The 15,470-nt window shown below is 43.8% G+C and overlaps 1 protein-coding gene across 19 annotated transcripts in view; it reads right to left on the bottom strand.

Annotated features, from left to right (window-relative positions):
- Nucleotides 1–3,651: 3,651 nt before the first annotated feature.
- The window catches only part of RBM47 (RNA binding motif protein 47), a 148,452-nt gene continuing 136,633 nt past the window's right edge, over nt 3,652–15,470 (bottom strand). For 12 of the 19 annotated variants that reach the window (XM_008524038.2, XM_008524036.2, XM_070615087.1 and 9 more), the window contains 4 exons: nt 13,597–14,756; nt 12,521–12,727; nt 9,712–9,911; nt 3,652–6,444 (listed from right to left, as the gene is read on the bottom strand). In XM_008524038.2, the coding sequence (XP_008522260.1) occupies nt 6,205–6,444; nt 9,712–9,911; nt 12,521–12,727; nt 13,597–14,725 (1,776 nt within the window). In that variant the 5' untranslated portion in view covers nt 14,726–14,756 and the 3' untranslated portion in view covers nt 3,652–6,204. The remainder of the gene's footprint in view (nt 6,445–9,711; nt 9,912–12,520; nt 12,728–13,596; nt 14,757–15,470) is intronic. The other 7 variants (XM_008524046.2, XM_070615092.1, XM_070615095.1 and 4 more) reach the window with 1 other exon arrangement.

Here is a 15,470-nt window from a genome sequence, read left to right as displayed (position 1 = left end):
ACTGAGGAAGCCAGTGCACTTCTGAAGATTTTACTTAAGACCGTCCCTCGCCCTCACAGCCATCTGGAGGACTATAGGGCTCCACCACCTTCCTGAGAAGTCGGCATTCCTGTAGTGCTTCCCCAGGGAGAGTGGGGACACCCTGACCAGCACATGTAGGTGCTGTATGACCCCGGAGAGGAAAGGGTAGATGGTCCCAGAGGCTAGAACATGGATTTAAAGAAGAAAGGGATGGAAACCTGTAAGACCCTTGTCTGCCCCTATAAACTCCCCCCACAAGATCAGGGTTGGTGGACATGACCTGGGGCCAGGAAGGCTGGAGGGAGGGTGTTGCCCATTAGAGGGAGCACTCAGATGCACCATGCTGTTGATCGCTAGACAACCCCTCAGCCTCAGCAGTTTAGATAAATGCAAGGCTTCACCATTTTCTGAAAGAAACTCAAAGTCCCAAGGAGGAATGTTTTAGTTAGAGTTTTTCCCCGTTCCTTGTTATAGGGACCAAATCTCTTCCTTCCACACCTAACACAGGTCAGATGACACCCTTTCTCTTTCTCTTTTGAGGCAAGCCACACTGACTTTCAGTGAATATATCATGTTCTTTCTTCCAGACCTGGGCACTTCCTGTTCCCTCGTTTCCCTGCTCATCTGCCCTAACTCATAGTCATTCTGTACTTCCTTGCTCAGATGGCACTTCTTCCTCAAAACCTCCTTTACCCCCTGTGCAAGCCTTTGCGGGTGCCCCCTCCCATTTCATAGCACTTGCGACACTGTCTTCTCATGTCTGGGAGTTTCTGGAGGGCAGAGGGGGTCGATTTCGTTGACTGTTCTCTCTCCAGTGCCTCCTGCTGTGCTGGCAGACAGTTGGCATTCAACAAATGTTTATTGAATAAATGGGGAAAAAAAGAATAAAAGGCATAAAATGGAACGGCTTAATGGAGTTAATACTGTGGGATGCATTCACACGACAGTTTATAAAGGGGAAGGGAAAGGAAATAAATGTTTCTTGAGTGCCTACAACATACCAGGCTTTTTAAGATTCATTAACTCATCAGATTTTCACAATAAACTTACGAGGTCAGGATTATTGTCTCTATTTTACCAATTAAGAGACCGGTGCTCAGAGAAGCGAGGCGTCTTTTCCAAGGTCGCACGGCTGGTAAAGAGCACAGCTGGGGTTTCACTCCCCACGTATCCGGACTACAAACCCAGCTTTGTTCCCCTCGGCCACGGTGCTTGCTCACAGAGATAAGTATTTGGGCAAGCACAGTTTTTCCACGTTTCTGACTGATGTGAGAAGTCAGAAAACAGGAATGCGGGCTACCTAGAAAGGGAAGACTAAAGAGGGAAAAGAGGAGAAAGAAAAGTCTGTCTCCAGGCTGACACCTTGGAACTTGGAATTGAAGCAAAACACTTGGTGGATGTTTCCTGAGTCTCATTCTGTATTTAAACCTAATCCTGCCCTTAACCTTGGGTGGTCAGAGAGATGGGGAAAGTGCCAAAGGACTTAGCAGGGCAAGAATAAAATGAGTACATCTATGTCATCCTACCCAGTAATTTTTTTAAAAAGTGAAGATGTATTTTTTTTAGGGTGATTGTGTCAAAATGTGATTTCATTAAAATATCCATGCGAAAATGTTACATTTCGTGTTTTTTTTTAAAATAAAACCTAACTCTGATATAAAGGCTGAGTGCCCAGAAGCCTATAATAAAGATAATATCATGTAACAATTGAGGTCATACAAAAATATTGCGGCAGAGCCAAGAAATTTAAATTTCTTTTAAATAGTGAAGTACCCTAATGCCCTTATAACAGGGTCTGCCAAGGCAGTAAGGTCAATTATAGCTATCAAAACACAGCCAGCACAGTGCCCGCCACATAACAGCACTCGATAAAGGTTGGACCGTCTGTAGGATTATCCATGAGAAAAGAAAAATCAGAACTTTGTTTTCTAGTGGTTCTGACTTTCAACTAAATAAGTGCTTATGTATGTTGTCATGACAGATATTTTTGGAATAAAAAAACGGGTCACCTTTCTAGTGAAGAATCAGAAGGGTACAGTTGACTGCCCACGATAGTTCTTTAGCCTTCTCCATCATCTTTGGGACAGCGTTGTAGATAGACTTCCTCAGATGTGCCAGGGTCTACATTTTTAGCAGCCCCACCTAGAGCCACTGTGTCTTCCGCGCTGAGAGGAGGCATTTCAGCCATTCTGCCCTCAGTTCCCATCCCCCAAGGAAAGAGGTTGCATATGAAAACACACTAAAAGCCAACAGAAAAGAAACTACGTTTGTAGAAAAGCTTTTCTTTTCTTTTTCTGGGCTCTGAAGTAGGTCATTGGCGTGACTGGTTTTATCTATTTCCAGGGTCACTGTGCTGTTAGAAGGAATCTGGGACTTGCAGTCTGAGTTCATATTTCTGTCCTGGTTCTTACCAGCTGTGTGGCCTTGCCCAGTCACATTATCTGCCCTGCCTACTTCACTGAGTTATTGTGAGGTCCATCTGAGATTACAGAAGCCAAAAAGCCTAAGAAGTCACATAATCATAGCATTTGTCCCCACCCGACCTACTGTTTATCTGCTCACTTTGTCTGTGCTCTCCCACTGGAATGTAAGCTCTACATGTGCAAGATTTTGCTCATGCTACAGCTGCTGCAGCAGCTCGGACAAAGCCTGGCGCCTGGTAGAGGTGTAACATGTTTTGTGTGATTGTTAATTCTTTTTCTAACAAGATCAATCAAAATCTGTGATTCTGCAACTTGAAGAGCATCCGTTCTTTTCTCCCAGAACAGACTTTGGGGAGGAAAAAAAAAAAAAGAGGAAGATTGGCAACAGAAGTTAGCTCAGGGTGAATCTTTCCCAGCAGAAAAAGAAAACATTGCCTATGATCTCTCACCTTGGGAAGTTTCCCAGCCTCTTTTGCCTCCAAAAAGGCCTTTATTTTTTTAAAAAAAGCAGGAAGTTAGTATTCCAAGAAATGTAGGTTGGGACACCATAACTCAGGCTGCTCAAGACTAAGAAGGTAAAATTCTTAATTTTAATCAATGGCAAAGCCACATGGGGCAATTGTTAGAAGTTATTCCATGACAACCCGTCACTTCCCCTTGAATCATCTGACCGGCTTTGCTGAAAGATACTGTCTGAAATTAGTGATGATCTCTAGAGAAAATGGAAGGAAGTGTTCTGCTAACCTTGTTGTGTGTGCACTGTGAAAATGAGAAACAGAAGGCTTTGGTTTCCAACGCAGAAACCAACATTCAGGTCACCCCAGCACCTTCCTGAGACCACCAAACAACTCAGTGTCACATCAACTGTCTCCATCTAGGGTTCTGAGTGTAAAACTCTTGGGACCATAAACAAATTTCAGTACTGAGAGCAGTGATAGCCTCTGCCACATCCTACTCCAATCTAGATGCTGAATAGTATTTGAGCGCTCAACCTTCCAACTCAAGTTTGGGCATATTGATAATTCACAATTTTTACTATGCACCCTATCTTCAATGGTAATTCCAAACCAAAGACATGATAGCAACTTGCTGGGTTCCTCCTGTTGAAAATATCAAATTAATCGATTCCTTCTATGCTGTAAGTGTTTTTCTAATTTTGTTAGGGAAAAAAAGTCAGTATAAAGAAAACACAGTTTAAAATAAGGTCTTGAAATTGCCTTAAAGAAGCTTTATTTACTACATCCATCCAAAGAATGTACTGTAAATGGAGCAAGATCTAAATAAATTTAAAAGCTTTTCCAATACAAAGCAACTAAAGGTAACAACTAAACTGCTAGCATGTTTGAAAACAGAACCCTAAAGCCTTTTTTTTTTTTTTAACATTTATATAGTTTGTTCTTAACCCTAAAAAAAAAAGTTCACATTTCAAGTTATAAACTCACCTCAGTAGTGTATGTGAAATGGTTTTGAAACAGGAACAGACAGATCATACACAGAAGGCTCACTGATACTTAACTGGCTATGTCACCAATATTTGTTTTTAAGGTAGTCTGGTAACTGCCATGTTAAGATACCACTTTTTTTCTTTTCTTTTTATTACCTCTTTTTTTTTTTTTTTTTTTGCAAATAATTTACAGGCACATGTAAAATACAGTAAGACCTCTGGGTCAGAGTCTCATCCCGTGAACCCCTGTGACAATCCTACAAGGGAAGGAGTGTCCTTCTTTCACACAAAGCCAAGGGATGAGGATCTGATCCAGATTGCATTTTGTTGGATTACTCATTCCAACGGATGCGAGCTCGGATGCAGCTTCCCGGGTACATCATCAGGAACATTGCACAATTACTTTATGTCATTGAAGAATGATGGATAGGAATGTCAAGAATGTTTAAAGGCCTTTGCAGGCACTCAATAATTTTACAGAATAGTTAAATAAATATTGCTTATATATAAAAAATTCATCCCGCCCTAAAATGAGGGGGGAAAAAAGGCATTTGGGAATCTCTTAATTTAAAATTTAAAACAAAACTAAAACATTTGCTAAAGGCATGATCCTATTATGAATCCACAAATAAGAATTCAGCCACCAGCAAAAATTCGGTGAGTGGTAAGACTTTATGTATCTCTAATATGACATAAAAACACAAATGTGTACTTGCTACCTATTGCACACCTCACTTCCTTGATAGAACCTTTAAAACAAAATTCCAAGTTGATGTATTTCATAAAGTAGATGACAATCTTAACATTTTACTGTATTTTACATTCACTCTGCTAAACAAAAGCCTTTAAACAGGCACAAAACACTGCAACAATACATTTACTTTCTAATAAAACAAAACTTTTTAATAACATTGAAATAAAATGGTTTCATTTTGCATTAAACTATATACCATGAACTTCTGCACCATAAAACAACTAAAAACGAGCATCAGGAGATATTTACAAACTATCTTTTAACTCCTGGGGGGGTCTCTCTCCTCCTGAATGTGCCTGCCCCAATTTAGTTCACTTGCCCCGTGCACAGCAATGGAGGGAAGCCCTGTTCAAGAAACTTAACATTTCCAACACCCTTGACGACCACAGACATTTTGCATGAAACATGATAAGGCAACTAGAAGCATAACTTCCTGTGACAAGGGTCTCTCGGGGTCTTGTCTACAGTAACATTCTCTGTCTCTAGAAACTCATACTTCAAAAACGAATAAAAGCATTAGAAAAGGAACTAAAGTTTTATATTGGACAATGAAATACATATGCAAAGGTGTCTTATGTGAACTATTAAAATCTTGTGCTTACACATACTTTGCTATCGAAAATACCTCCCCAACCAAAACAAAACAAAACAAAAAAACACAACAAAACAAAAAATCCCAACAAATACCCAGGAAGAAGTATAAAAGCTATCGATGTTTTCTCTGTTGGAGGAATTCACTTGCCCTAGATTTGCCAAACACGGAGTCGGGACTGGGGTTTCGGGGAGGAGATGAGTGGGCGAGCCTGGGGGAAAACAGGTTTAAGAGCAAGGACACACAGAGGATGAGCAGGGGCCCAGGGTCATGGTGGCAGGTGAGAGCTTTCCAGTGTTTGGACTCAGAAGTGTGACAAGTCTTTTCAATGTTGGCTTAAGGAGAGACTGAGTGTTTAATTTCTTTTAAAAAAGAGAACCATCGTGGATAACACATGGTAACACCGTCGACCCTTAATACCAGCAAAAATAGAGGTTTTACTCATTTTAAAATTGCACTTTCCAGTATAACTTTTACAATAACATTTTATGTAGTATTTTTAAAGCACTATTGTTTGCATCTTTAAATATTGAATATACTTTTCAAAATAGTCTCCTAGCTGCTCAAGTGTGCTTTTTAATATATACTTGATATATTATTGAAGGTACTACAAAATAGAAATCTCTGGAGTGCAGAAGTTAAGAAAATAACCTTCATACTGAAAATATATCCTTAAAAATACAAAAACAAAAACCTCTATACAAAGGTACTACAGCATACAAATTTTTAAGAGATGGTATTAAGGCACGAGCCATTGCAAGTCTCTGAGAAATGTATGAACACAGGCCTGCTAAATTGAAAATAGTCTTAAAAAACTAGTGAAAACTTCATGTATATAAAATGTTTCAGTATGATATCTGATAACATTCTTCACTTTCAGGTTTCATATGTGTGCTAATCCATGTTCTTTCTTCATAAATAGTAAAGTGTTCCTTCAGTGGTAGTTCTGTGGTTTGTCTGTGCTCTCGTCTCAGTATGTCTGGTAGACATCGTGAATGGGAACCTGAATAGCAGCAGCAGGGAAGGCCTGAGGTATATAGCCCGCGTAGCCTCCATAAACGGCGGCGGCGGCGGCCGCGTTCTTCTGTAGTGTGGCGATCGTGGCTGTGGCCGGAGCAGCAAATGGAACGTAACTGGCCCCATAGATCCCGGCAGTGGGAATTCTCTGAACGTTTGGAGCCACCGTGTAGACTGGAGTTATTGGGCGGCCCTGAGGAGGAGAGAGAAAAAGAGTCCTTACTGATGGCCTTAGGCACCCATTCATTCAACAACTCCACTCATTCAATTCAACTCCCAGGGGCTGGGAGTACAAGATCTAAAAACAAAGGTTTCCATTCTCAGGGGAGGGAGGCAGAGAGGTAAACAAGTAATTATTGTAAGGGAGTGTGATAAGAGCCATGAAGGTAGTGGAGCATCCTCAAGACTCATTTGCTTTCAATTGGTGAAAGTGACAGAACTGGACCACTGAGGGAAAGTTTAAATACCCTGGAATCTTCTACCCACCATTCCACTCAATCAGCATATGCCCCAGAGAAAGGGAGAGAAAGAAGCTGAGAATCTGCCCTTTACTCAGTTGATCTCATTGTAATTAAAAATAAGTATTTTACCTAAAATACATGCTGGCTGCCTCAACTAATACTTAAACTGAAAGAACACAGTGTTTCAAAAACGGAGGAGAGAACAGACTATGACGACGTTATAGAACAAAGGATACAGATCTCCAAAAGGGCAGCTTCTTAAGCTGTGACCTAAAAAAATCGGGACCATACTCCATTTTCAGCAAACGAGATCGATGGTTTCAACCATCTCCCACCTAAGAGCTGACACCACAATACATACAAATTGTTGTAGAAGCTTCGAGAAGAAACCAACTAACTTGGGGAGTTGGAGAAAGCATTTCACAAGTGGAGACATTTGAGCTGGGTTTTGAAGGAGAAGGAGGAGTTTCCATATGAGGAGGAATTGGGGAAAGACAAGCTAACTAAAGCTGCCTCGCTGCAGATGCCACCACTGGTTTCGTAGAAGTCCCTGCCACCTCCTTCTCTCCACTTGACAATGTAACATACTATGTGCTCAGAACAAACAGGAGTAGAGGGAAGACTCTGATTCAGGATTTCCCAGTGCTTGCTATGGAGCGGGTTCTGTGAGCTGCTTTATGGAAAAGGAGATTTTTTGTAAAATAAAACATACATTTAACAAAATATCTGGTGAACCTTATGTTCCATAGAATGTCCTGTAGTAAATGCTGCTATGGCCTCTGTGTCTTAATCCATCTTCAAATTAAACAATTCAAGATACGTGAAATGGAGAATTAGATTTAAAAAATTACTTCTTCCTGGATTTTTATAAAGGAATTTAGCTATCATTCCTTTATAAAATCTGCAAATCAGAATCTTAAAATTATGTTCAAAGGTAATTCATAACTTAAGTCATTTTTTTCAACTGTAACCAAAATATAGTCACATGTTGCTTAATGATGGGTATCCATTCTGAGAAATGCGTCATTAGATGATCTCCTCGTGGGAACATCACAGAGTGTACTCACACAACCCTAGGTGGTCCAGCCTACTAGGCTATACGGTACTCATCTTACGAGACCACTGTTATATATGCAGCCCGTCGTTGACTAAAACGTCATTACATGGTGCATGACTGTAATAATTATATTAAAGATAATAAGAACTGAGAGATTATGGTCTGCTAGGCACTATTCTAAGTGCTTTATTTGTATGACATTATTGAATCATCACAACCACCAAGGAAGCTGGTACTATGATAAGATGGAGAGATTCAGATGTGTTCAATGACTTGCACAAGGTGACACAGCTTTTAAGCAATGGAATGTGTGACTCTGGAGCCTGCACCATCAGCCCTACATTATCTTGCCTCCTGCAACACTGTAACACTGAGTACCTCAGGAGCAACCAGGGAGAGACACTTCAGAACTGTGAAGGCTGTGGTTCAAATAAAGATCCAGATGGCACATCCAGCACAGACTCACATAAGACAGAAACAGTCTGCAATCCAGAACATGATTATGAGGCCTGGAATTTGGACCTGACACTACACACCAAAGACAAAACTCCACCAGTTTCTTGGTAAAGAGGAATGAGAAATTATTACCAGAATTCCACTAAGTCTTGCTTGTAGGTTATTATAGATATTTATAGTCAGTCCACAAGTAATAACTACATTTAGTTGTCATTATACAGTGTGAAGTCATTTACAACTTATTCCCTTTTCTGGTTTCAGGAAATCTCGAGTTAAAGAATCCTCAATGGCGTATTGATAGATGAATAAATTTCAACCGGTGTGAAGCTTTCTGAATGATGCAGTCAAGACTGGTGCTCAGAGTGGGCAAATACAAGTCAACAGCACCCTACTGTGGTGGTCCACAAGCCTGGCTCTGTTTCAGCATCACTGAGGAGCTTGTACAAAATACAGATTCTAGAACCCCAGCCCTGTTCTCCTGAATTGGAATCTTGTTGGGTTTGAGTCTAAGAATCTCTGTTTTTTAAACACATTCCCTGAATAATTCTTATCTAATTGATAAAAAGATTTGTGCTTGTTGATTGATAAGGTATTTGAGATTCACTGCCTCTCCAAGAATAGCTGTTTACTGTTTGGATGAATGACCTGTCCTTCATAGGTATTCCCTGTGGGCTGTGCACTGAAGACACACAGAAATGCGAGATGTAGCTCCTGGTCTGGAGGAGCTTTATTTTAATTGGGGAGACAGAACCTACTGGCAGTCATATGCCAAGTAATCATGGAGGTAATAAGAAGTACAGGAGAGATGATTTCCAAGGCTGGGTGGATGGGAAAGATACTACAGAAGAGATGAGACTCAAGAAACCATAGATAAGAGAACACGATGAGCAAAGATGGGAAGGAGGCTGGAGGGGTTCAGATTGGATTGGGAGGAGAACCGGCAATAGTTAGATATGGTTGGAGGGCAGATTTTGCAAAGTTTCACATATCTATATCTCTACAGATATTTCTCTCTACATGTGTGCAAGCGCACACACACACACGTATATATTCATACGCACACATACAGAGAGAGAGAGAACTTTAAGAAAAACCTTCACTGAACTTCAATTTGGAATGTGAAAATGTGAACTATTTCCCTGGACTTTGTGTGCCAGCTCTTTAACAATAACGACATGAGTTAAAAATTATCCAGTGTCGTTAAAACAAAAAAAAAGTATGTACAATATTATGACATTGTGAGAAATGACACATCAGTTCTGCATACTGCTTCCCATGGTTAATACAGTGAGACTACTAGGGTAGTACAATTATTATTTAAAACTGTTCTGTCCTGTCATGATTTATATTAAAAATTTTTCTGTCACCCAATGCCATAGTTCTAACAGAGAGCTAGGCACACAGTAAATTCTCCTGCTGAATATTAAATGAATCCATGATGGAGAGGCCTCACACACAAATTACAACACTGCAGCAAGAACTCTACCTGGAAAGGCGGCGGCGTGGACACGGCAGGAATGACGGCGGCGGCAGCCGCAGCGGCCACAGCAGCGCTGGCTGGGTCCGGCTGCACAGCGATGGGGCTGATCATGTGCTCCATTGTGTGGATTTTGCCATCTTCAATCATTTTGGGAGCTGGAGCTGCCTGAAACATGGAATACTGGGCCCCAATGGCAGGGATGGCCACTGCAAGAGAAGTAAGAGCGAAACACAGGTCAATCACTTTCAGTCACCCAGGGAGGGTCACCATTTTCTCAATGATATTTTTAAAAACCAAGTTTAGCAGTCACAGGCCTCTCCCTGCTAACTAACGCTCTCTCAGTACACGTAAGGAGGTGCTACCCAAGAGGAAGAGAGGGGAGGTGGCAGGTACTCCTCCTGCTTGTCTTTCCAAAGGAACCACGTGAGGATGGAAGGAATCTCCCAATAGACCATCATGGAAGGAAAGTCTAGAGTTAGGGTTCTGCACCAACATTCCCTGCCGCCTCTACAGAAAAACCTCATTCTGAATCTTACTCTTGATCCCCTAGAGCAAGAAACGGCCTTCAACTCTGAGAAAACAGGCTCAGAATAAGAAGTGAGATCAAAGGCTTGAGGTCCAACCAGTGAGTGAGCCTGTCTGTTCCTGTTTACTCGCCTCCCTCCTGGCCAGACCTACTGCCCTCTTCACTTTCCTCACGTTTTAAGAAGCAGATGCTGCTGAGCGTTTCATTCTGAGAACACGGAGGTCTGTGTACATCTTCCCCAGCCTGTATTTCAGATTTCGAAGTTACTGATTCAAGGAAAAATATATTATAAAAAATGGAAAATTCCCTCATTTTCTAATGCCCACTCATTACAGCAAAGCAGTAGAGTGACTGGATTTTCGATGGCACCTGCCAATTCAAGACTTGTTTCTGTGAGTAAAGTCCAAAGGACTCATTTCACCCGGAGACTCAGACAGACAGCAGTCATTGAAAGTCAATAACTATGACAGAGAGGGGCAAAAAGGAAAAATACTAGCTCTGACCCAGAGGAGTTTGTGTGAGTGTGTTATGCTATCATGTACGCGTGCTGAAAGGATAAGCAAGAATATGAAATGCATACACAAAATCCTTTCATTTATTTCTTCTCCAACTGTAGGTATATTTATTCTAACACAAGCTGACTTGATAATAAGTAACGAAGCAAATGACTGTAGATTAAACAACGGTACAGCCATTCAATAAAATAAACACACCTAAAACCTGAACTCAATCTTTTACGCACCTTTCCAACCATATGGGCTTGTGTCCAGCTATTGACCCCTGCCTTAGTCGTTCTCCTACAATACAAAGTTCTAATTTTCTGGATGAATCAGAATAGAGGCCAAGAGGATGGGCCCAGAGAGGGTTATGAGTTTAAGCTCCCCTGGGGCAGTATTAAGTAACTGTTGGATTGTTCTGGCTATCAGCCCACAGGAATTTCTACCTCAGGCCCCAGGACACAACTATACACTTAAAGATTGTTTAAGAGTTCTCTTCTCTAATTAAATCTGAAGCTACTGCAACTCGTCAGCAGGAGTCACTTTCCCAACAAGTAGACGTGACAACTCCTACTTGCATCCAGGCTCTGTTTTATGGAATTACAGAAAGATATGGGATCAGTTTTACATTGCTTATAGTGTTGATGGCATTTAGAAAGAAAGCCAGTCTAAGGGGTCACTTAACTGAAGAATTTTTTCACAGGCAAAAAAAAAAATTACCGTTGGATTATTGCAAAAGGAAGCTCTCCTGGGAAAATGCTTTTTGAGCCCTCTGTGGCCAATGCAAACCTACGCCCCAAATGAAAAGACTCCCCAGCTCTGTTTTAGCTAGGGGAAGTAGTGTACAATCCTCAACCAGAAGAAAATCAGAGCGGCTGAGCGTCACAGCAAAGATTCCCTCAAAGAGCCACCCTCTGTGACACCAGGAAGTCTGCAGGAGGGTCACTCCAAATGCCCACGACTGAATTTTCCATGTGCTTGGCTACTTGCGTGGTGTGTGCTAATAGGAAGTTTGTGCTATGCTCACACGAGGGGGCTAAATGAAGTTCCTTGCAGGTTAGGATCAGAAAGAAGACCTGTCTCACAGTAGCTGACCAGTGGGCAATAACAACGTTGACAGGCTGGTTTGTGGTGCCTGGAGGTGAAAGCAAAGTTTAAGGTCCTTGGCTTGAATGACTTGAGTGTCCCTAACCCCCATCTACCTATCCAGCAAGAGGAGAAAAAGAGTGCTGGGAATTAGCAGCTGTAAAAACTTTCACTGCTGTCTTATTCCCAGGAGTTCTGGTTTGTTAAGACCATGACAAAGGACAAATAGAGCTATTTGCTCCCAAAGGGGAATTTTCTACCCTTCCCAACAATTCTCAGAACCAGCAATAAGCTGCACCCTCTGACTTTTGAAGGCTGGGGTAGAAATAGGCTTGAGTAAGGAAAAGACAGTTTTTAGCTGGTAGAAGACACAGAAGAACTCATATTCTTCCATTTCCCTCCACCCCTACATCCCCAAAACCATGCCTACTACGTCGCAGATTGAGAAAAAGCCTAACAACTAGCAGCACCCATTTGAAAAACCCACTACTGGAAAGTTCGACTTGAACATGGTCAGAGCTAGACCATCCCCTTAAGTTCCAGATAAGAGACTCAGGAAGCCACATTCTTTGCCTAAACCCTGGCTGCCTATGAGAAGAGGAACCCATGTGCAGATGAAAGAGCCCAAGGAAGGCTTGGGGTCACTTCAAAGAGAGAGTTGGGGTTTTGGCTGAATGGATGCATTCTCACTCTGGTTTATACTGACCTGTACCAGGCTTAATGGCAACTGGATTGACGGCAGAGATTTCCAAATTTGGTACAAGTTCATATCCTTTTTCTTGCTGCTTTCCTTTCCCTTCATGATATCGGCTATATATACCACGGCCAGCAGAATATCCCCCGAGGTAAGAACCCCTGGGCCCTGGGGCTCTGTTGCCAGCTGCTCCTCGACCCCGGCCTCTTATGCTGCCTGCTTATGATAAGAACACAAAAAATGATGAGCAACCAACAGTGACAGTACAGGAGGCTGACCTTAACTCAAGAGGTTTGGCATTTAGATGTTTGCCCTGAGTCTAAGTTGCAGGTGGCTACATCTTTGCTCTTCTGGGAGCTGGTAAGATGCTCCAAACATTCTGTTCCAGCCTAGATTCACCTCGTAGGTATGTCTGCTAAATGCAAAAGATGAACTTGTGGGTGAGTTTCTAGGATTGCAACTGCAACTTTAACAAAAAAAAGAAACAAAACCCCACAACACTCAGACCATAAAAAGGCTAGGTCTGGAAGGGGATCTGCTGGTTCACCTTCCTCCTTGCATGCGTGAGAAAACAGGCCTAGGGAGGTTAAAGGGACTAACCAAAGTCACAGAGCCAGTCAATCAGAGTAGGATCCAGAACCTAGGTATTTTTATTTCCCAATATGATACCTGGTTGCATCATACTGTAGCCAATGATTTAAAAAAACAAAACAAAACACTGTGCCCCTTTCTGCCCAACATTCTTAAGATTTAATTTCACAAGTAGGTTTTAACCTAAGTACCTAGAGACTGGCAGACTAGCCCCAAATTGGGTAGGCCCTGGAAAGGCAGTATGCAAGAAGAGCTTGCATGCCTCAACGGTTTACAGTCACCCCATACACACGAACGATCTACATTTCTCTCAATGCTATAGAAGTGAATGCCTTTAGCACCAGCAAAGAACAGAACCGAGCACCGACACCCAAATGAGGGTGGGTAGGAGGGTCGGAGTCCACCAGCTCAGTAAATTACATCCACAACACCCATGACATCATCGGCCTAGTAGATGCAGCTCTCGGGGGCCTACCCAGAGAATAGCCCCCACTAACCTTTCACGAAGTAGTCCCTGTTGGGCCCGATGAGTGCGTTATAGGGGTAGCCGTAGTAGGCCAGCGTGTAGGGGTCGCAGGAGTACACATAGCTGGGCTGCTGCACCGCCGCCGCCTCGGCCGCGCCACCGCCCTTGGCCGCCTTCTGGTAGCGGGAGTATTGCTCCTTGTCCACGGGCTTGGCCAGCGTCACCTCGAGGCACGAGCCCTCCAGCTCGGTGCCGTTGAGGTTGTTCATGGCGTGCACGGCGTCCTCGCGGCTGGTGAAGTGCACGAAGGCGTAGTCGCGGATCTTCTTGACGCGCTCCACGCAGCCCGGGTTGAACTGGCCGAAGCTCTTCTTGATGGTGTCCTCCGTGGTCTCGATCATGAGGTTCCTCACGTAGAGGATCTTCACGGTCTCCATCACGTCCTCGTCCACGTCGATCTCGGGCTCGGCCCAGTCCACGGCGATCTGGTGGCCCCACAGCTGGATGCGGCCGGGCATGAGCTTGCGGCGCGCCATGGCGGCGGCGCGGTGGCTCTCGTACTCCACGAAGGCGAAGCCGCGGTTCTTCATCTTGTCGGCAGCGCTGGCGTAGACGATCACGTCGAGCACGCCCTCGGTGACCTTGGCGATCTCCTCCAGGATCTCCTCGCGCTTCTTCATCTTGGGGATGCCTCCGATGAAGAGGCGGCAGTTGTCCACGCTGCAGCACACGCCCAGCAGGCGGCCCGGGCGAATCTCGTAGTTGTTGAGCTCGCGCACGGCGCGCTTGGCCTCGTTCTTGTGGCAGTACATGACGAAGGCGTAGCCGCGGTTCTTGCCGTCGAAGTCCATCATGAGGCGCAGCTCGTAGATGCGGCCCACCGCCTCGAACACGGGCACCAGCTCGTCCTCGTAGACGTCGCGCGGGATCTTGCCCACGAAGACCTCGCAGCCGCGCTGCGGGTGCGGGCCCTCCCAGCCGGGCGGCGGGCCGCCGTACTTGCGCTGCCCGTTCTCCTGCACCATGCTGTAGCCCGTGCGCTCCAGCAGCGCCAGCAGCGCCGCCTCGTTGGGCGCGCCCGCCACGCCCTCGGGCACCTTGGCGGAGGACGCGGCGGCGGAGTCGCTGCTCATGGCTGCGGTGGAATCCTCTGCGGTCATAATGTCAAAGGCATCCACGGCTGGCGGAAACCTGGGGGAGGCAGAAGGGAGAGTGAGTGTGGAATCTGCCCCGAGCGGAGCCAGCACTTGACTCCCCCAGCTCCCTCTGTTTCTTTTTTTAAAGACACAAGACTGGCGCTTAACCATCAGGTGGTTAAATGAGAAATAAGATGGAGACCGCTCTGGAAAAGCAGCAGCTCTAAAACAGTCTAAATTAGTCAAGTTGTTTTGCAGGAAAAACCAGAAGTGACTTGGGGAAAAAAAAAATCAGAATGAGCAAGTACTTCCGCTTAATCAGTACCCCAACAGCTCTGAACTAGAGAACCTGCTGTAATTGCCAGTGAAAACCTCACGTTCTTGCAGTGAATGGCAACATGTTTTGCCTAATTCCTGCACTGTCAACTCAGATGGATGTCCTTTTAGCTATAGCATTTTACCCCATTTATTTCTTTGGCAGACATCGCGTCTTTCTTTGCTTTCTTTTTCATTTAGGAATGGACAGCCTTTTTCATTTAGGAATGGAAACAAAGCAGTGTATTTATATTGCTAAGGAAAACTTTGAGGAGGTGTTATTATACAGGACAGATAACAGAGCTGTGTGCTGAAGCTTTTTACCAGGAAGAAATGGAACATCGATATTGCAGAGGACTTGGCCTGGGAACTGTGGTAAGAGCTGCTAAGTCTGATTTTTATGGTGTCATTCAGTCAAATTCTTGGTATGAACCATTCATGGATTTAGAATCAG

Source organism: Equus przewalskii, chromosome 3, assembly GCF_037783145.1.
Source record: "Equus przewalskii isolate Varuska chromosome 3, EquPr2, whole genome shotgun sequence".
Taxonomy (NCBI): Eukaryota; Metazoa; Chordata; class Mammalia; order Perissodactyla; family Equidae; genus Equus; species Equus przewalskii.
This window is presented reverse-complemented; position numbering and strand designations above follow the sequence as displayed.